The sequence below is a fragment of the Anguilla anguilla genome, chromosome 17 (assembly GCF_013347855.1).
Source record: "Anguilla anguilla isolate fAngAng1 chromosome 17, fAngAng1.pri, whole genome shotgun sequence".
In the NCBI taxonomy this organism is placed as follows: Eukaryota; Metazoa; Chordata; class Actinopteri; order Anguilliformes; family Anguillidae; genus Anguilla; species Anguilla anguilla.
The window spans coordinates 3,044,507-3,071,710 of record NC_049217.1 but is presented as its reverse complement, the minus strand read 5'-3'; the positions used below and the strand labels follow the sequence as shown (position 1 = coordinate 3,071,710).

Below are 27,204 nucleotides of genomic sequence, written 5' to 3'. Positions count from 1 at the left end.
GCTTTAGCAACACCGGCCCTCTTGGCATAAAAATAAGCACACGCATTTGAATTTGAACTTGAATTTGAGTGCAGCAGTGGGTCCACTAACGAGGAGCTCCACAGAAACGCACATGGTCATGTGGCTAGCTGGCTGAGGGGGTACATTGTGTAGAGATGGGGGTCCAATAGGTGCATGCTGGTTGGGGGGGGGGGGTATGCTAGTAGAAACGGGGTTCCAACGGGTATCATGAACACACCTGAGGACACGCCCATGAGACAGAAACACACCCTCTTAACTGAAGAGGATTGAAAACAGACAAAAGCGACAATGTACCAACGCTGTTAAAATTTCCAGCACCTCAAAATCACTATTAAACAAAGGCAAACATGCTGCTCAGAAATACAACTCCCTACAAAATAAACAAAACACAACATTCACAACAGCGGGCGAACGTGTCTGGAGAATAGCGCGGGCTGCTAGCTCAGGCGCCGCTCGTCATCAAGGCCACGACGGAGCTCGTTGCGCCGGAGAGGCTACCGCTAACAGCGGTACCGCGTGTCGACACTCGACTCACAGTGGCGAGAGTGACGGATCACGGAAGGGAAATGCGTTTGATGAGAGGCAGTTTTAACCCTGATTGCCCTCCTCTCTCTCTCTCTCTCTGTAAGCAGCGATGGGCGAGGGCTCTGGTAATTCGCCAGACACGGCCTAATTACCTGCCTGGCCTCCGCGGTGGCCTTCGTTAGATTTAACCTGCCGTGGTGACGTTGCCGTGGAGACGCGGCGCTCGCTAATTGCGTTTGTTGGCAATCAGTGTTGACGGACAAGGCAGTCTGCCCTTCTGAGATCAGGTACCCGTGGCCCTTACAGATAAGTCAGTCGCATCCTACAGACAGACACACACACACACACACTCACACACACATGAAAGGCTCCCCGTGTCCTGAATTTACCTTATAGTTATATCCCTGCAACATCAGCCTGCTGGACAAAAATACCCTAAACTGAGGGTGAACAAAAATACAAAAATACCCTCAAGCCATTTTCAGATGAGTGAGATTGCTGATATAAGAAATAGCTGACATTTGGATTTATGAATCCCAGAGGCTGGATGACATTTAAAATCAGAATATAAATGTGGCGTACTGCCAAACAGACACCACAGTCAGTAGGTAAAAATGTTTTTTCTTGAATTGAAAATAGGCTTTTTAAACAAATATGCTGAATGGCTTTCAGTGAGTGATGAAAAAACAGACACCGGCTACTGGTTAAAAAACTGTACTTACATTAAATATTAGCTACACTCGCAAGTCCTGCTGGTTAATGTAGAAACAAGCTAACTAGCTAGATAACTTTCTGTTTTGCATAGTTATATGCTACATTACCCGCTATTTATTGCTACAATCAGTCTCGGTAAACACTACTTGCTTTGTCAAGGCAACATAATTCTCACATTTTTGTAGTGAGACACATGCAATCTTACGCCATCGTGCTATAATGCTATAATGCAATAAATCTGACTCCGGCAATTTCGGTCAAAGCTAGCAGGCTACGCCAATGGTTAACTAGTCAATACATATTGGTGAAATCAGTGCAATTAACGGAAATGTTAGGTTACTCTGCTAGACAACATTATAAAAGTTAGGTAGTTAGTTATGTTAGGAAATTGTCTAGTGTTGTCAGCTAGTAAGATGTTAAAATAAGTGAACAGCATATGAAAGCACACACCAGAGGCAAAGAGCAAAGGAAATGGCCTAAAATTTGTCATGGGCTGAATAAAATGCATTTTAATTCACCGCCATAAGAACAACGTGTAAGGGAGGAATGGGTGGACACCCAGTTAACTGAAAACACTGCATGCATTACAAAACCACACTACAATAAATACTAATAGCATTATTTTTCTAAAGTACAAAACATGCATTACAGACAAATACTACAGATACACTGTAGATTGCTATGCTATGCTAATGTTTCTTCTATCTTGACATTGAGCAAGATTTAACAGCCTGTCTAGCATTTGCTTTATATTAAAGAGATTATATATTGCAGAGCTCATCATACCAATCAATCTGGCGACTATGACAGATGGCTTCTAACATTTAATTTCACGTCTTCTGTTGTCCACCACCTCCTTCTGTTACGAGACACAGGATCGCAGGGATTCCCCTCCAACCAAATCCCATTTAACCCCAACGGTGATTGGTGATTACTGTCTGTGCATCCATCATCCCTGTAAGCATCATCAGCCAGGAAGTAACCAGAAAACATCAACCAATCACCACTGGAATTCAATGGTGGAGCGGTTATCTGTTCTATGCTAGTAAGGGGCAGGGCTTGACATTAACACCTGATACTGGCCAAAGGTGGGTAGAATTCGGCGGTGGTCTACATGGTGATTTTGCCACACACACACACACACACAAACACACACAAACACACACACACAACACACACACAAACACACACAGGGTAAATAATGCGCTGCTTGAGCGTTCGACCAGGAGAGGCGGGGCCACGGCCATTTATAGCGAGCGTTGTTTACCGCCACCCCGATCTTCAAGGCGAGGGCGAGCCGCTTACACACCGCCGCGGCGGGGCGCGTGAACTTTATATATAATTGATCGCCCGCTGCACAGAGCCCGCGGGCGGTCTCTCACACAGGGCCACGCTGGGCCCATCTGTAAGGGATAGGGTGGATTACTGAAGCAAGCTAATGAACCACCGCACCTCTCAGGTGGTCTCGGGAACGCTTTTTCGGTGTCGAGGCACACCCTCCCTTTGATGCTTTTGTTTCCATGGAGGCAAAAAAGAACCTTTGCTTTGCAAAAATTAGGAACTCGTTTCGTTCGGTCATATTGTATTTGTTTTTTTTACTGTTTTTAATAAAAATGTGAACTGAGACACGACGACTAAATTAGAAGACTATATTCAAAATGCAAAAATACAATTTTTTAAAGTTGTTCTAAGAGGACTAATTGGACTAATTGGACTAGGGGCGACATAGCTCAGGAGGTAAGACCGATTGTCTGGCAGTCGGAGGGTTGCCGGTTCATACCCCGCCCTGGGCATGTCGAAGTGTCCTTGAGCAAGACACCTAACCCCTAACCGCTCTGGCGAATGAGAGGCATCAATTGTAAAGCGCTTTGGATAAAAGCGCTATATAAATGCAGTCCATTTACCAAGAGGAAAAGGAGGAATGTTTGAGAGAGGGGGGCATTGACTGCACTGATTGGGTGAGGTGTGGGAGGTGGAGGTGAGGCAGCAGGGTCAGACAAGGACTTATCTGAAAGCTAGCAAATTTATGAATTCAAAGTTGCCTTATACTTGTAAGGCTTGTAAGGAAGTAAGGCTAAGCTTGTGATCATTATCAAAAGATTCATGGTTTTAGCTCCTTTATAAACAGAGCCATCATGAATATGTTAGGAGGTAATCCCGCTCAGCTATGGAATACCTCAAAAAAGTTTACGTCCACTTGTAACAACAGAGCTGACACTTGTGGACAAATAATTGTTAAATCCAGCCAGTTGCAATCTCCACCTTCCGGCAAAATATTTTCCATGTAACAAAATCAAATGGCGTTGGTTTCCGCTTGAAACTGGAACTGCTTCTAAAAAAAATGAGACTTCAACCACGAGGCCTCAACAGCCATTATTTATATAGACACTAATATCGTCAATCAATGATTTCCAGTAAATGTCACAGATTACATTCAACTTAAAATCAATGGGAACATGAAGTTTGAAAGGCATTCTCTGGTCATGCTGATCTCTGGATTCAGTTTCCTCCAGAAGGTAGTAAGACAATAAAACTTTCAAGGGAGAGACTCCCCAGGTTTGTACAGAGATATGACCTGCAACATGACTTTTAACTGCCCCAGGACGTCCTTTCCCATGCCCATGGGGCAAAAAGACAAAGAGAACAGAGCCTCCAGATCAAATTATATTGTCTGTTTCTCAAAAAACATTATCCATTCATTATCCATCCGGGTATTCTATCCATCCATCTATCCATTATCTATACCCGCTTATCCTGGGCAGGGTCGTGGGGGGGTGCTGGAGCCTATCCCAGCGTGCATTGGGCGAGAAGCAGGAATATCTATCGCAGGGCACACACACCATTCGCTCACACACTCATACCCTATGGGCAATTTAGAGTCTCCAAATTAGCCTACCTGCATGTCTTTGGACTGTGGAGGGAAACCAGAGTACCCAGAGGAAACCCACACGGGGAGAACATACAAACTCCACACAGAAAGGCCCAGGCCGGTTTCGAACCCAGGACCTTCTTGCTGTGAGGCGACAGTGGCAATCTAAAAACTAGATATCTGACAATTTGAACATTTTCTTGTAAAGCTTTCCATATACACAATACAAAACCATAGAAAATAGAAGTGAAGTCTATGTTGGCTGTGCCCAGACAGTACAGAAAGGTCAGTACAGCATGTTCCCACCGGGATTCTGTGCCAGACATTACTAAGCTCAGTTTTATTATGAAGGGTACGATTGACTACAATAATTTTTTATCACCAAGGCAAAAGGCAACATTTCTGTGGCCAGCTAATGGTCTGTGATGCGCATACGCATGCACGCATGCACGCACACAAGCACGCATGCAGGCCCAGATGTGCGCATCCAAAATACGCAGTGCACGTTCCGCAAAACTGAATTTGAAGACTTGCTGTGAGCTCAAGTGTTGCAAGCTTGCATGCACTCTAGTCCAGAGAGGTAGGTGCCAAATTTTGCTCTGAATTATTTAATTAGTCCAATCGGTTATGTCAGGGGTGTCAAACTCCAGCCTTGGAGGGCCGCAGTGTCTGCAGGAATTTGTCATTTCCCTTTCAATCAGCAACCAATTAAGGCCTTGACAACAATGTGTGTGGACTCCTTAGCCAATCAATGACTTAAACGATTACTGGTGCTGACACACACAGTGTAAACCATCATGCACTAGTACCCTTCAGCGCTGGATTCTGACACCTGCGCATTACACCTGTCACCTAACATTCTACATTTAACGGTAAGCACATGAGTGCCGGCTGCAGGCTAACCCAGAGTTCCTGCGTGAAAAATTTCACTGAACGAGTGAACCGCCATTGGTTAGTACAGCTAATTAGCTAATTGAGCCAGGGTAACTGGTGGAAACAAAATCATGCATATACACCAGCCCTCCAGGAGTGCTTAACTCCAACTAACTCCATTCCTGCTAACACATAATAACTTGATTACTTTACTACCAACACACTCGGCAGACCTTGATTACAGCACTGTAGTTTCAACAGTTTTGTTTCTTGCTTAAATGCTTTTTCACAGTTGTTAAATGGCTGTCAGTGTGAGAAAGAGAGAGCTGCAGGCACTGCAGGTGCGTGAGCCGTTTGAAGTCGCTAACAGGCGTGTCTTTCAGTCCACAGCATTTCCTTCTCCTTGTGCAGATTCCACATGTGGCAGCCATGGAAACGAAGCCGGTTTCCACGTCAGTTACACCTTCAGATGGTTTGACAGCAAAAATCCATCATGTTACGTGAGCGTTTGGGTCACACATCTGCCAAAACAAAGAGGACCGGTCGGTTTCAAGTAAAAATCTCCACCCCTGGGAGGGTTGTCAGTGAAAATTAGGAGCCCGTCTTACTGTCACTCGTTCACAATGGTGGAGAAAGAAACTTCTGCCTGATGTTAGCAGCCTGTTCTGATGACATGGTCCCCAAAGCTAAAGAAAAGCCCCAAAACCCTTTTACTTTCACATCGGTCCACGCACCCATTAATGCCGGATGATGTCTAGAGCAGTATTGCACAAACTCAGCCCTGCATGAGCTGGTTTTTCTAACAACAATTCACTTCATCAATTAAGGTTGTTGAAAACATACTCCAGGAATTCTCCAGGAATTCTTTTCTCCGTATTTTTAACGCATTGTACATTTGGTTCGATGCCACTCGCATTTTGTCTACGAAACCATTTTCCATAAATTATTTTGTTTCAGTGATCAGGTGTCACTTGTCAGTCTTACATTTAAGTGGTTTTAAAACAATAAGCTCTTCGAAGGAATTGTTTGCCATAAGGCACATAACCGTGCTTAAACCATTAGTTAGACTGATTGAAAATCCTGGGATGGTACATTTATCATTGCATCGACTGCTATTTTTTGACATGAAGATAAGGCTTTCGATTAACATTAAAAGTTTCTAGTGAAAAAAATCACAGTTTGGCACAATTCAGAGGGTAAAACTGTGATTATAAAGTAAATTGGTGCAAATAGTCGGTCCCCAGGACTGAGTTTTAAAACCCTAGGGTTTAACCCTAGACTACCATTGCTGGTTGGCAGAGATTCATAAGGTCTTGAAAATAACTCTCACCGTTTCAACCAGATTCAGTGAAAATCTGATCTAAATATACACAGAATCTACAGTGTGCAGATGCCCAATTAGGCTAGCCTTAGCAGGGTAAGGTTACCAAAGGACACAGACAAGCATATCAAATGAAGGCAAGCTAAGGGCTGAACTGGCCAATCAGAACACGTGATACATATAGCCTGGTGAGGCTCGCTAAATATCCCAGTTTTGTTTCCTTTCTGTAGCTATGCAGCAGAGCTGTAGCTATAGATTCAGCCGTCACTCTCTGTAGCAGGCTAGCGGCGTGCAGAGATGATCTTACCTGTCAGTCAGGGAGGTGGAGGGTGGGTGGGAACTCACTTTTAATACTTGCTTTCCTTACGGATATCAGCTGAATATCTCACATCTATATGAGATCTTTCTTTTCACAGGAAAGAATAATTGTGCGGTCCTTTCTTAAGTATGAAGAAAAGGGTGAAATTGCCGTTAATGACAGACGCTTGAAACAAAATAAACGGTAATCATCAAATTTTACCACGATCAGTATACTAGCAGTCTATCCAACTGTAAAATAACTGACAAGAATAGCCCTATTGATCTTCAAGCTAATATCTGTTAAATCTTTTCAGATGGCTTAAGAGAATGTAAAAGTGGAGAGTATATTATTGTTTCATATTAAGGGGGTGTTTCACAAAGCAGAATGAAGGAGAAGGCCAGCTAACTTTCCTAAATATTAAAAAAAAAAATCAGGACCAATTGAATTTCACCAAATTGAGAATACTTTTGAGTTACCCGGGGAAATCTATCATATTCAAAGCCTTTGCTAACTTTTCTTTATTAAAATGTTTCAAAAATGAAAGTAACTATAAAGCTTATCTGCCAACATTCTGCCAGTTTTCCTGGCCACATTGTGACAGTTTTCCTTGACACGCTCCTGCGCTGTTCTCATAGACTGTAGAGAAATACGGACAAAGTCACTGTGACATCACCCATTGACTCTCCATGGTGATAACAGCGTTTGGAAGTGAAGATTGTGGGCAGTGCCTTGACTTACAGATTGGAGCCAGAGACTGCGCAGTAGGGACGTGAAGTCCGGTCGTCCACTAGGCAGGTGAGATACGACTCGGTGGCGACGCAAACTGTCCCTGATTCAGCCACGAAATATATGTCCAAGTAATACAATAGCAAATAGGCACGTGGGGAGACATTAGACAAAGAAAAAAACACCTATTGCGATTACATTTTCTTGCAGGAAATAATGATTTACTTCGTATTCTGACCGTATTGTCACCATTGACTTACATTGAAACACCTATAGTGGAGCCAACCGCACTGGCGCTAGTGAGCAATGTCTCTCAACAAGACCAGGAAGTGAGCTTCAAAAACACAGCCTGGTTTTGGCAGCTTGGCTGTTCTTGACAGACTTTTGAATGAATCAGTGCCTCATATTCTGCTGGCATTTAAAATAGCACAGGAAAATGTCCAGTGTTAGCTCAACTCCTACTCAGTACATGTGAGTCTCTCAACATTTTACTGTGTGGGGAGCACCCTGGGCTGAGTACTAAGTGGGCAAGTCAGTATAAAATAAATGCATCTCTATCCGGTACATCCATCTCTATCTCTATCCAATCCATCCATCTCTATCTCTGTCCGGTCCATCCATCTCTATCTCTATCTCTATCTGGCCCATCCATCTCTATCTCTATACAGTACATCCATTTCAACATGGTCCAATAGCATGCTGGTAACGCACAACAAGTGTGTGGCCTCACTGTGTGGACTTGCTTCTATAGGGCTAACAACCTTTCAAAAAATTCCTTGAAACCAACAGAAATGCTACTGCAAGAGCCAGCATACAAGAAATAAACTATTCACATAAATTGCATTAAGAGATAAAATCACACTGATTGCATTTACAGAGATTCCTAAATTAACATGACTATTACTTCAAATTAGAAATGAAGAATTCCAGTAAAAATGTCCATGCACAAATTACATATAACTCATGCAAATGACAGAAAATCAGGAAGCACTAAAATGCATTTTCGACTACGCTAAATCAGAAAATTTAATTAAGCATTAAAATGAAGGCGTGCTGTGTCTTTGATGAGGAAAACAGATGTTGGCATAAAACTGCAGAGTGCTCTCCCTGTTTTGAAGGAGAAGGACCTCTAAAATAACACCCAACGGAAACTCCTTTCTCATTCGCTCTCCTGACACAGCGAGTTCTCTTCAGTCACAGCAGAACTGGTTTCTCTCCATTTCTCTACCGATGTTAGTGCATAATCCTCCCTCTGAAACCGTCTCCAGCCATTAGGAAGGGTCACAAAGCCCTTAAGGTCACTGAAGGTCACTGAAGTTTGTGGCTCTTGGTCTGGTGCTTAGTGGCTTAAAAGCCACCCACCTTACCACACCTGCCCACTCTTTCTGTAGTGTCTGTTTCACCTCACACCTCCGTACTGTGCCAATTCATTCATTTCCAATGCATATTCTAATGAAAATAGATAAACGGGTACCTTGGTGGCATTAAAATATCAGTACCTAACAGCATTAGAAACCAAAGTTTTGTAGTTAAATTGTCATGAAAATAGAACAGAACACACCATAATTGTCCACATACTGTGGAGAGGATGCATTGGCTTCAAAGGAAATGAAAGACATTGAGGATCATTAAACCAATATAGAACATTAAATGCATTGTTCCTGCTTCAAATATCATTGCGTAACACATAAAGTGTGCATGAGCGTAGTTTGAGGATGCTTAGTTACACTTTCCCGTGAAAAGTACATCTCTGATGTTGGCAATGGGCTTTTAAACCCTGTGAACGCAATAGCCTCCCGCTGCATCAAATGGCTCATCCAGCCAAACTCAAACTGGACAAATTCAGACTGTACCAAAGCATGAAAGCACCCTGTACCCACGAAAGCTCTTTACATTACATTACACTCGTTTAACAAATGCTCTTATCCAATATGACTTTGAATATTAGAGGACATGAGCGCATTCAGCTGATTTATATGAGCTCTTATCAGGTCCCTATTCATCAAAGACCTTGTACTGCCTCCCAACCCTTTCCACTCATTTTGCATTTGGTCTTCAATGTGCATTTTAGTTCATAAAACTAACGGCTGCTTTTAATTTCTTTGCAGGCTCTACTGACCTGGTTCTCCATAGTTAACACACTACTAACACGTTTGACTTTGATACTGGGTTGGCGACTTTATCAGTGCTAGTAAAGTATCATTGCAGCCAAGGACAGATCTAATTATTTCTGCAGGGAAGAAAATAAGAGAAATGGCCCTTCTGAGTATCTTTCTCTTTTTTGGGATTTTATACTTCTGTGCGCTTCCATAAAATAAGGTTTAAGGTAGACAGTCCCAATCCTTTTCAATCATTTACTGACCTTTACACATCTCTAAAAAGGCCATTTAAAAGCATCCAGTTGAGGCTGCTTGGTGGCTAATTTTGTTAAGGCACTGTTCTAGTGCATGGATGGGCCCCATAGTTCAGGGAAGAGAGGATTTCAGGTGGCTGGGATGACGGCATCTCATCGCACACCAGCGACCCCTGCTGGTCGGTCAGATTGCCATGGTTTGCCTGTTGGACAGGGCGAGATGCACGTTCCCCAGCATGTGATCCATACAGGGCCGCCCGTGGCATAAACGGTCTATGCGGTTGTTTAGGGGCACCGGAGGGATTATTTTACCAAGCGAATCCCCCCCCCCCCCCCCCCCCCCGCTGGACAGGATTGAACCGTGCTTCTCCCCCGCTCGACGGAATCCAAAAGCACCCCCCCCCTCCCCCCCCCCCCCCGAACAGATTTTCTTAGGGCCACCAAAACCCTAAGGCCAGCCCTGGGTCCATAGACCACAGTGTGGTACGAAGCGGTGGTAGGAATGCTTGTCTGCCCTATATAGCAGAGGTTGCAGCACCGAGCACTGATGATGAGTACGACTGGGCATTCCAAATTGGGAGAAAATCAGGAAAAAAGCATCCAGTTTCATTAGAATGCTCTTGTCTCATTCTAGCGGACCTTCATCTGGCCAGTGGCCTTCTGTCCGTCCCACGTGTGACCAGGTGCAGAGTCAGCTGCAGGTGAGTGGCCTGGTGAGAGTGGGCTGTGTACGCTCTGCTTGTGTGACTCCTGCCACCAGTCTCTTACTGCTCTGGAGTCTGATTCAGGAAAGAGACCAAGCTCTAGAACAGCTCTACCACCTGTATGGAAGTGTGGTCACCTCCCTTTGGAGAATGCAGATGGTTTGGGAGCGGCTCTTCTGTTATTCTGAACCATCGCCAACAGTGGCGCCTGCAGGATTCTCTCCCCAGGTGCACAGATGCGGTAGATAACGTGACGTTGTTCGCAATAGGACAGTTTGAAATTAGACGAGGACGCCTGGGTCATTTTGTTTCAGATTCAGTCGCATTTTTCCGTGCTTCCAGTCTGAAACTCGTCTTTATTATTCAATAAGAAAAGAAAATGCCTTGAGACTGGCAAGGCACATGCTGTGCGTACTCCTTTGTGAGTATGGCTTTGTACCTCAGGAGAAAATCCTTCAGGTGCCACTGAACACCAAATCAATGCACATGCACAAACTCAAACCTGGGTATTTTCACATCAGTTTGGTCATTTCCTTGCGCTTATCAGCCAGTAGGTCCATTTCCTTCACCATGCACCTTTAATTCCCCATTGCAATGCCAAAATGGGAGGTGGTGCAGGGGTGCAGCCAGGGATTTTGGGCCCCAAGAAAGAATCTCACATTGGGTATCCCTACCTCAGGCCACCCCATCCCTGCCTAATTACACCACAATTTTTTGATGGTCCCATTCAGTCAGGCCCCCTGGAAGTTCCTCCCATACTGCGCCCCTGCCTGGGAGGCTGAGATTTTAGTCTCATTTGTTGACAAACAATTGAACACTTACAGGGACCTCAACTCCTTAGTGGAGTGAAAAATGCAACGCAGGGTGCAGACCGAAGCTAACAGTAAAGTTTCACTGCACACCAGGATCCATCCGGACCCTTTTCCTATAAGTATGATATATACTAGATACATACCTTTTACTTTGCTAGTCATAAAACACACTTTGGAGATGTCATATTCACAACAGTCTTTGTTAAAATGAATTAGTCTTGTGAGTGGTGTGATGTAAATTGTATCTTCTAGTAAACGTAAGCGTAATCCAGGGTTGTGCATATGTGTTGGGGTAATAGTCAGCGTGAAGAGCTGAGTTTGAACTCTCCTCATTTAATAGGTCACCTGATGTGGCCTCAATACAGTAATACTGTTTTCAAAAATTGCAAATCCATTATCCCGTGGTTTTAGGCACATACAATTAAGAGCTCAAGCTCCGCCCCTCAAACCACGTCCGCTTTCAACATTATCACCTCAGCTGCAAGAACAGCAAAAGCGCCATTCCACTTCAGTCCCGCACCTGCTATTTTACCATCATTTTCAACCAAGTAGTTGATTGAAAACAACTTTTAAAAAAATGCAATGTATTATTAAATAAGAAACAACATTTATCTGCCACCAAGCAAATATATTTCACAAGGATTTACAGCTGTATTTCGACTGTATTTTATTTATAGCTATTTGTGTTTTAACCAATGTGAACGTGAAATAAAAATAAAATTTACACAACCCTAAAACGCGCCGAATAACCCGGGGTTGTAAAACAGTAACCTATGAACATAATAAAACTAAATGCATGCAAATGCATTTGCCCAAATTATGCCCAAAATTATCAACACATCGTCACAGCATTCGGAACATTTGGAAGACGGCGTGGACGTGCAGAAGTTCCTTCACACGGTTATCAAACAATATTAGTCTAACGGGTTATATAAAACATCTATATTACACTATTTATCTTTTGTTGTTCATTCCTATGAAACCGTTCATTCTCACCACCTGCGGCTCCATTATTTTATACAAGCCGTGCAACTATGTTTTTTACAAGTCTTCTATTATCTGAACAAAACGGCATGGTTAGCCTACGTTTATTTTAAAATGCCTACAATGCTACCGCTGTCTGGTTATTATTGCTATTTTTATATTTTCGTGTCATCCGCAGACTAACAAAACAAAAGTAGCCTAGTTATGTTTCAGTTCTCGGCTACATTTAGTTACTATATTTTTTATATAGGTGATAACTGAGAGTGCATTTCCTTACCTGTGAACTAAGATGATCAAACATGTCCATTTGGATCTCCTGGGTAGAAGTCGAAGGCGTCCTGGACACACTAGTTTTCTGGACCATTGATTTCTTTTTAGGTTTTAATTTCTTCTATTATTGTTTTATAACATTTTACTGTTTCAACCTAGTCATTGTCACCGAAGAGTAGACGTCCTTTTCCCGTTAGGGATGCTGCGGTGCCGTCGGTATCAGCACACATCTGTGCCTTCGTCTTGTATAGCCTTCCCTTTTCTTCGAGCGCTGACATGACGCTACGCTGATTATTCCAGCAGCAAACGGATAAGACCACGCCCCACCTATACCAATCAATCTATCACAGTTTATCGCGGCTGGTCATCACGTTTTCCCGCGATGTGACTGTCGGAAAACAAAGTCTGAGTCTATTTTTTAAATCAACAGGGCGTACAATGTTCTCTACCAGTCTTGGCGTAAACGCGCTGGGCACCGGTTGCCGTTACGCACTGTCGTTTTCCCACAATGACTATTTTTATAGGCAAGTCCGACGATTATTAAACAGATACAGTTCAGTGATACATTGTGTGTCTTTGGTGTGTTTCAACTTAATGAAAATAATCAAGGGGAGGAGTCCTTTTGTATAACATTTCAGTTTCACAGTTACATTGATGTGGATGAGCAGTTTCTGGTCGACATACTGGTCGTGAAAAAACCAAATGATGCTTGAGGTGATCCAACTTCAAGAACGACTAACTGAAAAGCGAACATAAATCTAGATCAAAGCGCTATGAAGGCACTGCAATACAAACCTGTTACTGCTGCCTAGTGAGGAGGGGGTTTGGAGCAATCCGGTGCATTTTCTTCTGCTTAAGAACACGTTCGCGTTTAAAGATTATATTAGTAAAACATTGTAATTGCCATATATTTGCTGTCTGGTTACTTAATTAAAGCACATGCGTAGCTATTTGGGGCGTAGTCGTAAACGCTGGACACTGTTCGTAGAATTTAAGTGACGTATCTTACTGTCCAACGAATGGACTGACACGTGTCACCACTGAAAATCTTAAATTGACACACGCTTTTTGTTGAACGATCAATATCATTAAAATGACGAGCTTGCAGCTGGTTGCTTTATCTGCTACTGGCTATGGCAATCGTAATGATAAATCTATTATCTAACCTGTGGCACATACAGCGTCCTCCAAACTATTCACACCCTTTATGAAGATTAACAAAAAAGCGAATAAAGTACTGAGCTATAGGTCTACAATTATCAAACGTGGAAAATATTCTACTTTAAATATTCGATTGACTCAAAAAAGAAAAATTATAACTTTTATTTCCCAAAAATATCAGAAATATAATAATAATAATAATATAATAATAATAAACTTTATTTGTTTAGCACTTTTCAAAAACAAAGTTACAAAGTGCTTTACACACATAAAAGAAATAAAATAATACAAGATGTAGACGACAGCTTAAGGGACACATTAAAACAAAGTATATGAATAAATTAACATGAAAATAGGAGCAGCATGAAAGAGGGCCAAACAGAGGAACAGATACAGATACAAGGTTAAAAGAATATAGTAAATAACAGGATGTTAAAAAATATAAAAATAAGAGTAGAAAAGGTATTAAGAGGCTAAAACATATTCACATCCATGCTTTAGTATTATTAGTATTTTGTATTGTTAGCATATATTTTGTATTTCCTCCACTACCATTGGTGAACATTTGGGGGGGGGGGGGGGGGGGGGGGGGGTTGATCATTCCTTTAAGCTACAAATTTTGATTGGGTTCAAGTCTGGAGACTAAGATGGCCATTGTTAAACAGTCATTTTGTGCTCAGTTAATCATTTCCTGGATGGTTTTGAGGTATGCTTGGGATCGTTGTATTGATTAAGGTTCCATTTGCAGCCGAGTTTGATCTTCCTGGCAGAGAAAAGCAGATTTCAGGCCAAAATGTCCTGGCACGTTTGATTCTTGCTGCATTTCAGGATTCCACTAACATAACTGCAAAAATTCACCCAAAAATGACTTTTTTTTTCAAGTATCTTTTTTCTGACACCAAACTAACTGCTGTGGTGTTCGTGGCCAAAAAGCTCAATTATGGCCTCATTTGACCTTAACACTCGGTTCAAAATGTAATTCCCATGAAGTATAGCAAACAAACTGCTGAATGGTGCTTATTCTGACAACCGTTGCAAACAGCATATTGGCGTGGTGGCTTCTGATGGTAGATTTAGAGGCTTTGTGTCCCCAAGAAACAACCAGGTTTTTCATCCATCCATCCATTATCCATAGCCACTTATCCTGGCCAGTGTTGCAGGGGGTGCTGGAGAGCCTATCCCAGCCTGCATTGGGCGAAAGGCAGGAATACACCCTGGAAAGCCCTGTGATACAATCTATCGTAAAGCACACACACACCATTCACTCACACACTCATACCTATGGGCAATTTATGAGTCTCCAATTAGCCTAGCTGCATGTTTTCGGACTGTGGGAGGAACAACCAGGTTTTGTAGATCTCAAAATAGGGTTCTTAAAATTTCCTTGCTTTTCATCTGCCTCAGGCAGATTGGGACGAGGTTGCACTTTGTGTCTTCTACCACTACCACTGTTCCATCGGTTTTAAACTTCTTCGTTACTGACATAAGAGTGGAAGGCAGTATCCATCCATCCATTATCTATACCTGCTTATCCTGTGGGAGGAAACCAGAGTACAAGGTGGAAGGAAGGCACTTTTTACTTTTTATTTATTTATCGTCATTTGATGTTGGAAGCTCAACTGTAATTTGCCTCCATTCTACTGAGAGTTCTTTGCCTTTCCCCAGGTTGATGGGTGATATGGATCTTATATGTCTCGCCTAATTTTCAGACCCAAGTGAAACAGGAAGGCATAGGAGGTTTGAGATTGACTTTAAAAATCAACACATTAAAGCAGATTTCTTTTCGTTTGGATTTCACTGAAAATAATTATTATGGATGTGAAACATTGTGACACATACCTTTTTGGACAGAGTAAATATTTATTTTCAGCAAAATGCTTTACAGCCTTTTTTCCCTCATCTTTTTCACAGGTGTGAATATTGGAGTAACGAGACGTGGATGGTGTTTTCATGGTGCTGATCTTTGGTTGGCTAACCTTGTCTTTACTCCCAATTAGTGATGCATCCCATTTAGTGTCCATCCTTTCTCCATGCTGACACCCTGTGGAAGCTGGTGGAACAGTGGCTACGCTTGTTCCTGCACCGAAAAAAGTAACTTCTTGCAGTATGCATGACGTGCAATGAAGACAAAAATAAACATGCCCAAACAAAAGTGGCAAAGTATATTAAGTTGCAGTTGTGCAAATCAAAGCAACATACCACATGAAACCATAGTGCTGTAACAACCAACTGATAAAATACATACTTTTTGAGTTTCTCCATCACCAAACAGGCCTGCCACTGGACTGCTTTTCATGATAATAATAACTTTTTTGTATATTGCCTTTCTCATTCCCAAGGTTCCTTGACAGAGTATAACAAAGTATGTAAATACACAACTCCATTAAGCTACAATAAGACAAATGCTTGGAGTTATTTAAACGTTTTGCACACGGTGTGATTTTCCCTTGAACATTAAAATGATGAAACAATGAACTTTTTGTCATTATTATTTTCAAGATTTCATATTCATATTTTCACATTTTGAGAACTGACCCAACAAATATTCTTATATTGAAAAATAATGTAAAATACATTTTTATTGTAATTCAGAATAATGTACATAATCAATAATTCTACATAATTAATTTGAATCAGATATTATACATTGTAATATCTTGATATATTTTATCTCCTTTTGTGAACAAGTAGCCTACAGTGAGAAAAAAGAAAGAAATCAGACAAAGGAATAAGCAAAAAGATGACATGTCAGCATTTGTGTACGCGTTTGTGTAACGTGCGTATGGAAATATGCGTACAGAAATATTTTTATAATGGTGTTGCACTGCATGAGACATCATAATGATAACATGAACATCAGAGTACAGAATATGTATTGGCTTGATTTGAATAAATGGTAGATACTACTACAACGTAACTATAATTGATATCCATCCTCATAACTAAACTGTCTGTGGTGATGACAGGTTGACTCTGGCAAAGACGATCACACAGTTTTATGCAAGATACGCGCAACTATATTAAAATAGAAATTTCGCTAATTATCACGAGAAAACATTTTTGGTCAGTTGCATTTGCACCATCCCTGTCATTTGAAATAGCATTTGCTCTAGCGAAAGACGAATGACGACAAACTATTTTGATCTAATGTAGCTACTGCCTCTCTCAACACTATTTAGTACAGTAGTTAATAACCTGTTGCTCTCAACGCTTTACCGTACTGGGGTACCGCTAACTTCTCGTGAGTTCCCACAATGCTTTGCGACAGCTGCTTTTCGGTATGTACCATGTACATAAATATATAGAGGGGATGTTTGTATTCAAGAGGTTTCCTCTCCTCAATTTTAGAATTATAGCCAACATAGTTGCATTACAAGTCCAATGTATTTGTTTTGAATTGAAATTACAACGAGTGTTATCTTTATTTACATTCTTGGTTAAGTAGGAGCGCGGGGGTATTGTGGTAGATGATGGCTTGTTCTCTCTCTGATAATGGTAGTGCCCTACCAGCCTATGTAGCTTTCCTTTCTCTGAATTAGCAGCAGCCATGAGGTAAGAAGCCCGCATTTGCTCCCCTGTAAATTAATGAAAACTCCCTTAAATATATTTCCCTTCCTGCCTCGATGATCAGTTAACAAGTTATTAAGAGAAATGGCTTTGCGGCAGAGTTACTTGTCGACATATTTGAAGTAACAAAATCACGATTTATTTGGGAACGTGCTCTAGCACGTAGCTGGTTTGCTAGCGATGTAAATCAACACGGGAGCCATGTTTTTAAAAGAAGCAAAGAGCGCTGGCTTCGCCGCTTTAGACATTTCCCTGTCCCTTGATTCAACGTCAAGAACAAGCACAAAATAGCTTCAAGGACTACACAAGCTCAGAGTTTTTATTTGGGTTGGTTGCTGACTGGAATGCCGTAGACACGTAATAGTGCAACAAAAAATGAGGCAATTCCTCATTGTAGGCCGTGATCAAGTGGGTAGAAGTTCTGTCATAATTGAATGTACTGAGTAGTCGTAACAGCTAAAATTGAATGGCGTACCGGTATATATGACACATTTATAACGACAGCTTTCTCAGCAGATCCTGCTTCTTATGGCATGTAGGCTAATGGCTAACTTGACTAATAGTCCGAAAGCAAATTTCCTTAGTTAGCTTTTATTCAGGCAGTTGGCATGTCGTTGATCAGGAAACGTGGTTCGTGTTCGCCTGTCAGCTAATTATCTTGCCGCTTAGATCACCTTTGAAATGGGCCCCCTTTTAACTTTTCATTTTGCGTGGCAAGTTGGCCGTATATAAAATAACGACTAATCGAAATTCAGTGGTTTCTATTAATGTAACGTAGATTAGCGGATCCAATTTTCAAATCCATATAGGGTCATCATATTGACTCATTTAATTTGGTCATCTGTTCAGCTTGTCATTTTTGTATGTGAAATGTCCTATATTGCTAGATGTCTTTGCGGTTGCTGGATGCAAGCCATTCCTCAAATGCATAATGTTCGGAAGTGAATGGACTCTCTAAAGCAGTATCTGCAGGAGGAGTGATTCCTCAGCTGTGGTTCACATGCCCTTGTGTCTGTGACAGTGTATTCCAGATGTGCATGTGATGCATTGATACTGCTGGGTGTTATTTTTTATATTGGAGATGGTTGTGTGTATGAGTGCCTGTGTATTTTGGAGAATAACGCTCTTCTCTCCTTTCCCAGCATGCTCAGGCTTCAGAAGCGGCTGGCGTCCAGCGTCCTGCGCTGTGGCAAGAAGAAGGTGTGGCTGGACCCTAACGAGACCAATGAGATCGCCAACGCCAACTCCCGTAAGTGTTCTCCGTTTCGTCCGCGGTGGGGGATGCATTCGAAGGTGGAGGCAGGAGAAACTTCACCAGTATCTGAAATTTAATGGCCTAGTCCCCCTTGGCCCCTTTTGAAAAATGCTAGTCAGACTCTTCTTGTTTTCTCGTCATTGGAGCAGCCCAAAACCGTCACATGCTGCAATTACGTTTCATATTATACATGTGTACTGCAGCAGTGGGGTTCCTCCAAGCTAATTCCCCCATTGAACTCAACAGTGGATGATAATTCCTCTCTAATTACCACATGGAGAAACCGGCTAGTGGAATAGTGATGGTTTCTGAGAGCTTTGAATGGTCAGGATCTGTATATTGTGTCAGACAGTGAATCCTCCATATATTCTAAATGGCGCCGGAGTATTCTGGAGCAGAATGCATTACACGGCTGGACATCAGTTTAGGTGCTTTTGAAAGGGCTTCATATGAGCTTTGTGTTAAAGAAAGCCAGAGCTGAAACACTTTTAAGCACAGTGCTCCTCATGTTCTCCCAGGCAATGGCAGAGTATGGTCAAGACGTACAGGAAACGTTTAGTCTTATGCTGCTAGGAGAGGTTTGACCAGTTACTGAACCTAGGGGAGCACTTATTCTTTCTCCCAGGGATATTGATTTCGATTTTTTTTTTTTTTTGATGAGTGGATATTGGAAGTTGTAACGTTTGCTGTTATTTGCTATTTCACCTCGCCTTTTATCTATACTAGGACCTATTTTATAATAAAATTTAGATTTGACTGACTGCTAAGCTATAGCTGTCAGTGGGTCATTTTTCAGAATTAGTATATGCTGTTCGTAGCCTATTTATGTACTGATCCAAAGGAAAGATGTCTAGTTTTATGAAGTCGGTGACGTGTTTTAAAATAGCTGTTGTACATAATTCACAAATTAATTGGCCCACGTTTCTAGATTTTCTGCCCCTAGACTAATTTTGCCTGGTGATGACCCTGGTTTGTGATGGAAGCGTGACATTAGATGTCGTAATTGGTCATAACAGCTTTTCTCATTGGTCATAAGAGCTTATCTCATTGGTCATTTTTTTAAGCCTGTTTCTGCAGGCACACAGACTTGGAATAAAAAATCTATTTTATTCATTTTTCCCCAGCTGACCAGGGTCGGTATATGGGTGTGTCAGTAATAATTCAAAATTATTTGTTCCCAACAGGGATCTTGATAAGTGACTGGACTCTAACATAAATTCCATTATAGGTGACTAACACTGCCTTCACAATCTTGTGCCTTATAATTAAGTATGCCGGTTATAAATTAGGGATGTCCAGTTTTTCATGGTCAACTTTTCAGCGGGTGGATGGAACGATTAGTCAGTGTGTGCAAAAATTCCTAAATTCAAATAGGCTCTCTGAACACTAAATAACAGTAAAATAACTAAAAACAGTAACAAATATCTTGTTAACTATGAAAAACAACTGCCGACTGCTCCGTTTGATTCATGGAATACATTTTTTTCAGAAAAATTGGCAATATCGGCGACGTTGGAAACTGTCCTAACTGCGTTGGCAGCAGACCAGTCATTTTCACAGGAAGTGGCCATCTGTGCCCATCTAAAATTGGCTTTTATTTAAATGGAATTTTCTTGCCAATTTAAATAAAATTTTCAATATTTTCCTTAAGCAGCTTGAAATTGCGTTTAGATTTTACGATGCAGGAAAAACCCTGTGTTGGATATCATTACCCGGATCGGTTAAATATAGTTTGATCAAATCAATACTAGCCGGCTAATACATTTGACCGTGTTTGCACTTCCCGGCTAACAAAATTCAGTTGAGATGGAGCGGATATGAAATCAGCATTGTAGCAAGATGGCTGCTGATTATGAACTTGGCGTCTCTGGTGCAAGCTCAGAAGTGACTGTGAAAGTCCAGTCCTTCCTCCGAACGGTCCCGTCGACCACCGGTGACCGCTGTTCTGACCGAAAAACCGCGGTCGACCTTCGTGTAGGCGCTGGCGTGAATCCAGAACCCATTTTGACCTGCGGCCTCCCCTGCAGTGAGTCAGGCTCCTCCCCACGGGACCCCGCCCATTTCCGCGCCCCGTTTCTGTTGTATTGGTTATGTATGTTGCCATGGCGATTAACAGGATGTACGTAGTCCTGTGAGCGCGTGCGCATTGCTATTTGTGCCAGGCGTATGACACGGTGTGGCACTTGTGCGCTTGGGTTTCGCCTTTCTTTGAGCCCCTTGTTTTTTGAAAGTTTGAAAAGCCTGTCGAGAAGCTCAATCGCAGTGCGTATGGAGTTTTCTCCATATTCCATCACAATCAGAACTTTATATGTGTGTAGGCTGGCTCCACCCCCCCCCCCCCCCACCTGCTCAAGGTTATTTACTCTGCCAGGTGTTACTCTTGCTGTAATGTCCCCCGGTGCGCCTGTGTCCCCTGTGCTCTCCTGTGTTTACTGTGTATGAGGGGCTTGTGCGTTAATGCGCCTTGTCTCCGTGTAAAAGGTGCACATTAACTGTGTTTACTGTGTAAGTGGTAACTATTTTCCATGTAAGTGGTATGTGCTAACATGTTAACTGTTGACAGTGTAAGTGGTGTGTATGCTAACATGCTAACCGTGTTGACGGTGTGAGTGGTACGTATGCTAACATGTTAAGTGTGTTGATGGTGTCTGGTGTATGTGTGTGTGCCCCTCGCAGGCCAGCAGATCCGTAAGCTGGTGAAGGATGGTCTGATCATCAGGAAGCCCGTGACGGTGCACTCGCGCGCTCGCTGCCGCAAGAACACGCTGGCACGCCGCAAGGGTCGCCACATGGGCGTCGGTGAGTCCTGACGCACTTCCTGTCTCTGAGTGATGCGCTTCCTGTCTCTGGGAGTGATGCGCTTCCTGTCTCTGGGAGTGATGCGCTTCCTGTTAGTGATGTGTTTCCCGTCTCTGGGAGTGATACGCTTCCTGTCGCTGGGAGTGATGCGCTTCCTGTCTTAGGAGTGATGCGCTTCCTGTCTCTGGGAGTGATGTGCTTCCTGTCTCGTGGAGTGATGCACTTCCTGTCTCTGGGAGTGATGCGCAGTCATGCACTTCAAATAAATGATCTGAACAATGTAATTAAGAGCAGACACCGCCATGAAATCCCGTAACGTATCGGGCGTCACGGTAACCCGCGCATGCCCCTCGCCCAGGTAAGAGGAAGGGCACGGCCAACGCCCGCATGCCGGAGAAGCTGTCCTGGATGCGCCGCATGAGAATCCTGCGCCGCCTGCTGCGGCGCTACCGGGAGTCCAAGAAGATCGACAGGCACATGTGAGTCGCCCCGCCCGCTCGCTCCCGTCGCCCGGGCGACACGCGACGCGGTCAGCCGCGTACGCAGCCGCGCCTCTCCCAGCTCCTTATCGCCCACGGAAACGGCCAGCCGTAAGCTTAAACGGGTCTCACCGCCGATTAGAACCTACTTCCTATCCTTCCTTATTTGTGGAACTCTTCAAGAAAAGATTTAGTATACTTAAAGCGCCTACTTTTTAAAAAAACTTTGGAAGATTTATCTGGACTGTACTTTTTAGGGCAATCAACAGGACCAAAAAAAAAATAGAATTCAGATTTTGCATTCTAGAGATAAAATTATTTGAATAATTATTGCCAAATTTGCAGAAATGTTTACGCCTTCTTGTAATGCTTGTTATGTTCACAAGGGGGCGCAAGAAGGTTGCGAAAGAATGTAATGTTCCATTTCAAAGATTTCACCTAGGTCTGTAATGGTCAGCGTGAGAAGAAGGTGGGGTTGGTTAACCCTTGTTTCGTATAGGTAAATTGACTGACAGTATTACCGTTTGTGATAAGGACCTGAAGATTAAAACAAAGCTTGATGTCATTACTTGAAAAGCTTTCACCTCATAACATTACACATGAAGACATACATTATCTATTTTAACCTGCGTATTTTTGACCCCAATGCTCTGATTCTGTAAGAACACCTCAAGGGACAAAATGGCATGCATTGTAATGAAAAACAGCTCAGTTTGTTCGGCACAATCCGTTCAGAGATCATTTGCCAGAAACACAAGATGATCCACTTGGTTAGAGGCGAGTACTGCATGTTATTTACAATGTTTTCTTTTGGCTAAAAATACCTTCCGCTTGAACAGAACAGAACAGAGTGCTCTGGGCCCATGGTCATGAAGCATTGTAGAGCAGGAGTGCTGATCTGGGATCAGTTTGGGCCTTTAGCTCATAATGGGTACGGTTAGGCTATGGACCAGGGAGAACTGATCCTAGGTCTCCATTCCTACTGTGCAAGGTTTTATGAATATGGCTTTCCATATTGCATTCTATTCGTCGGTCTCTTGCTGCAGAACATTGACCGGTAATGGTAATTTAAAAAAATATATTTTCAAAATCCGATTGCCTGTGCACCAATGAAAAAAGTGCTATTCCAAAGCAAGAGGTGTTTCTTGAAACATGGAACACATATTTTCAGCATGCACAGCATATAAAAAGATTGCATATTCAAATTATTTATATGTAATTCTAAATTAATTTTAATTCTGAAATACAAAAAATGTATCTTGTGTGAGGGATATTCGAATATCGTACGTGAATTTGATCTCGTATCCCAAAAGGCTTTTAGGTGATCTGAATTTTGCCTGTGCCCATTTTAAATTTAATTGTGGGAAATTTAATTGTGGGATCCCTTTGGGTGAAGAGCGCTATGTGAAATTAAACTGCTTAATTGGGAGATGCCGCTGCACGTCTTTTAAACGAAACATTTCTGCCGCAGGAAACCGAACTTGCTGAACTCCTCCCATAACTGAGGTCAGTTAGTTTTGCAGTCCACATACCTTGCCAGGGATGAGCTACTTTCGAACAGTCTTTCAGTTGGTTTTCAAACCCTGAATGCGTTGAGCTGAAGTGGAGGTCTCTGGTCTGCCGCGATGCGTTGGGTCACCGCGCAGAGCGGGTGGGGAGGTTCGGCTGCGGGGCCCAATCCCGGCGGCCCCCGGAGGCGCTCGCGGTGGGGAAAATCGGGCGGGGGGCCACAAGGTGTCCGCGTAGGCCGTAGACCCCGCTGGTCACCGCCCTCTGTTTTGGGGCCCCCAGGTACCACAGCCTCTACCTGAAGGTGAAGGGTAACGTCTTCAAGAACAAGAGGATCCTGATGGAGCACATCCACAAGCTGAAGGCCGACAAGGCGCGCAAGAAGCTTCTGGCGTAAGTACCGCCCCCGACCAGAGGGGGTGTGTGTGTGTGAGCTACACGCTGTGTGTGTGTGGGCTGTGTGTGCCTCAGACCAGAGGGTGTGTGTGTGTGTGAGCTATACACTGTGTGTGTGTGGGCTGTGTGTGCCTCAGACCGGAGGGTGTGTGTGAGGTATACACTGTGTGTGTGTGGGCTGTGTGTGCCTCAGACCAGAGAGTGTGTGTGTGTGTGTGTGTGTGTGTGTGAGCTATACACTGTGTGTGTGTGTGGGCTGTGTGTGCCTCAGCCCAGAGAGTGTGTGTGTGTGTGTGTGTGTGTGTGTGAGCTACACGCTGTGTGTGTGTGTGGGCTGTGTGTGCCTCAGACCAGAGAGTGTGTGTGAGCTATACACTGTGTGTGTGTGGGCTGTGTGTGCCTCAGCCCAGAGAGTGTGTGTGTGTGTGTGTGTGAGCTACACACTGTGTGTGTGTGGGCTGTGTGTGTGTGTGTGTGTGAGCTACACACTGTATGTGTGTGGGCTGTGTGTGCCTCAGCCCAGAGAGTGTGTGTGTGTGTGTGTGTGAGCTACACACTGTGTGTGTGTGGGCTGTGTGTGTGTGTGTGTGTGAGCTACACACTGTGTGTGTGTGGGCTGTGTGTGCCTCAGCCCAGAGAGTGTGTGTGTGAGCTATACACTGTGTGTGTGTGGGCTGTGTGTGCCTCAGCCCAGAGAGTGTGTGTGTGTGTGTGTGTGAGCTACACACTGTGTGTGTGTGGGCTGTGTGTATGTGTGTGTGTGTGTGAGCTACACACTGTGTGTGTGTGGGCTGTGTGTGCCTCAGCCCAGAGAGTGTGTGTGTGAGCTATACACTGTGTGTGTGTGGGCTGTGTGTGCCTCAGCCCAGAGAGTGTGTGTGTGTGTGAGCTACACGCTGTGTGTGTGTGTGTGTGCGCTATACACTGTGTGTGTGGGCTGTGTGTGTGTGTGTGAGAGCTACACGCTGTGTGTGTGTGGGCTGTGTGTGCCTCAGCCCAGAGAGTGTGTGTGTGTGTGTGTGTGTGTGTGAGAGCTACACACTGTGTGTGTGTGTGGGCTGTGTGTGCCTCAGACCAAAGGGTGTGTGTGTGTGTGTGTGAGCTACACGCTGTGTGTGTGTGGGCTGTGTGTGCCTCAGACCAGAGGGGGTGTGTGTGTGTGTGAGCTACACGCTGTGTGTGTGTGGGCTGTGTGTGCCTCAGCCCAGAGTGTGTGTGTGTGTGTGTGTGAGCTACACGCTGTGTGTGTGTGTGTGTGTGTGTGTGCTACACGCTGTGTGTGTGTGGGCTGTGTGTGCCTCAGCCCAGAGAGTGTGTGTGTGTGTGTGTGAGCTACACGCTGTGTGTGTGTGGGCTGTGTGTGCCTCAGCCCAGAGAGTGTGTGTGTGTGTGTGTGTGTGTGAGCTATACACTGTGTGTGTGGGCTGTGTGTGCCCCCGACCAGAGAGTGTATGTGTGTGTGTGTGTGTGTGTGTGAGCTATACACTGTGTGTGTGTGGGCTGTGTGTGCCTCAGCCCAGAGGGTGTGTGTGTGTGTGAGCTATACACTGTGTGTGTGTGTGTGTGTGTGTGTGTGTGTGTGTGTGTGTGTGTGTGTGTGTGAGAGTGAGCTGTACACTGTGTGTGTGTGGGCTGTGTGTGTGTGTGAGCTATACACTGTGTGTGTGTGGGCTGTGTGTGCCTCAGCCCAGAGAGTGTGTGTGTGTGTTCGGTGTGGTAGACGCGGAGATGGCTTTGCAGGCATCACAGCTTTGTGTTATCATATTACACACAGATTGCACGCATACGTGCGTTTGAAGTACTTTATGTCTCTGATTGTGGCCCCATCGTTCTGCAGTGCCTGCCCTAGACACACTCCTACTGTGGCAGGAATTCCAAGCTCCATTACATTACATTTATTTACCGGACGCTTTTATCCAAAGTGATGTACAAAAAGTGCACTTCATGGTCATGGACAACTACAAAACACAGGTTCAATAAGATACAATACTTATTTTGTACAGCCAAGAACACAGTTTAGTTCACACAGTGAACACTACTCTGAGTTAACCTCTGCAAAGCCAACTAGGCAGAAGAAAACGCTACAGTATTAGGACAAATACAAATTACCAATAAGTGCTGGGATGGGGGAACATGCAACGAGTGTCATGAAGGGGGGGGGGGGGGGGGGTGGATTTAGAATGAAATATACAGAGTGGTGGTAGTTAGTCCAGGTATAGTCAACTGGTATACAGGTATACTAACTTCAGACCACGGGACCACCTCCAGTCCTGGAGGGCCGCAGCGTCTGCAGGTTTAACTCCAGTCCTGGAGGGCCGCAGTGTCTGCAGGTTTAACTCCAGTCCTGGAGGGCCGTAGCGTCTGCAGGTTTAACTCCAGTCCTGGAGGGCCGCAGTGTCTGCAGGTTTAACTCCAGTCCTGGAGGGCCGTAGCGTCTGCAGGTTTAACTCCAGTCCTGGAGGGCCGCAGCGTCTGCAGGTTCAACTCCAGTCCTGGAGGGCCGCAGTGTCTGCAGGTTTAACTCCAGTCCTGGAGGGCCGCAGTGTCTGCAGGTTTAACTCCAGTCCTGGAGGGGGCGCTGTGTCTGCAGGTTTAACTCCAGTCCTGGCGGGCCGCAGTGTCTGCAGGTTTAACTCCAGTCCTGGAGGGCCGCAGTGTCTGCGGGTTTAACTCCAGTCCTGGTGGTTTTCCTGTAAATCAGCTGCAGGTTTGGACTGGATGCGAGTGCCTGGGGTGATGCTGCACTGGGAGCAGTGTCAGCATTTCTCACTCGGTGTTGTGGTAAAGTGAACCTGCGTCCTGTCGCGAGCTGACGGTAACCTGAGGCACCGAAACCCAGGAGGTCGGAGGGAACTCCGCCCCTGGATCCCTCCACCCACTGCTCCCCCTCCGGACGACCGTTTTTAAATTTGAATTCCATGAACTCTCAACACTAGCGTTTTTCTAACCCTTTCACTCTCGACTGCCCCGCCTTCTTCCCCCCTCCCTCGCTCCAGGGACCAGGCCGAGGCCCGTCGCTCCAAGACGAAGGAGGCGCGCAAGAGGCGCGAGGAGCGTCTGGCGGCCAAGAAGGAGGAGATCATCAAGACCCTCTCCAAGGAGGAGGAGGCCAAGAAGTGAGCTCCTCCCTCCTCCGAGCGCTAATAAAAGTGTACAGAAAGCCCAGCCCCCCCCGTCTCTCCGAGTCTTCATTCCCACCCACCACCCCCCCCCCCCCCGGGCGTTAGCCATCGCGCGTACGAAACTGCGCCAGCTGGGGTTTTCAAAAGCTCCGCCTTCTGATCCATCAAGCTTCAGTATGCCGAAGAGACTCGGGCGTCCGGCGATCGATTTATTCCTGAGTGAACTCAACGCTGTCGATAGGGAAGCGCTCAGCGAGCCAAGCAACCATTTAAAGTTTGATAACGTTGGCCGAAAGCTGGAATGCACTACAGTGTCCGTTTACGCACAGCCGGAATAGACAACAAACGTAAGAACAAACGTGAGGTATCTGTGGCTTCGCTGTCTGGCGATACCTAGCACTGTGTTTGGATTTGGCTAGCGCAGCTAGGTAGCTAATGGCAAA

At 44.3% G+C, this 27,204-nt stretch overlaps 2 protein-coding genes across 7 annotated transcripts in view; one reads left to right on the top strand and one right to left on the bottom strand.

The window, feature by feature from the left end:
• Window positions 1-13,005, bottom strand: part of LOC118216775 (voltage-dependent L-type calcium channel subunit beta-1-like) — a 70,755-nt gene extending 57,750 nt beyond the window's left edge. For 2 of the 6 annotated variants that reach the window (XM_035398249.1, XM_035398250.1), the window contains exon 1: window positions 12,481-13,003. In XM_035398249.1, coding sequence (XP_035254140.1) covers window positions 12,481-12,567 — 87 coding nt within the window. In that variant the 5' untranslated portion in view covers window positions 12,568-13,003. Of the gene's footprint in view, window positions 1-12,480 lie in introns of all 6 variants that reach the window. The other 4 variants (XM_035398248.1, XM_035398252.1, XM_035398254.1 and 1 more) reach the window with 4 other exon arrangements.
• Window positions 13,006-17,135: 4,130 nt separating this feature from the next.
• Window positions 17,136-26,807, top strand: LOC118216041 (60S ribosomal protein L19-like). Its single transcript, XM_035397046.1, has 6 exons — window positions 17,136-17,186; window positions 18,344-18,450; window positions 21,133-21,255; window positions 21,614-21,734; window positions 23,526-23,636; window positions 26,636-26,807. The coding sequence occupies exons 1-6, from the start codon at window positions 17,182-17,184 to the stop codon at window positions 26,757-26,759; spliced, it is 591 nt and encodes a 196-aa protein (XP_035252937.1). The 5' UTR covers window positions 17,136-17,181; the 3' UTR covers window positions 26,760-26,807.
• The last annotated feature ends 397 nt before the right edge of the window (window positions 26,808-27,204 follow it).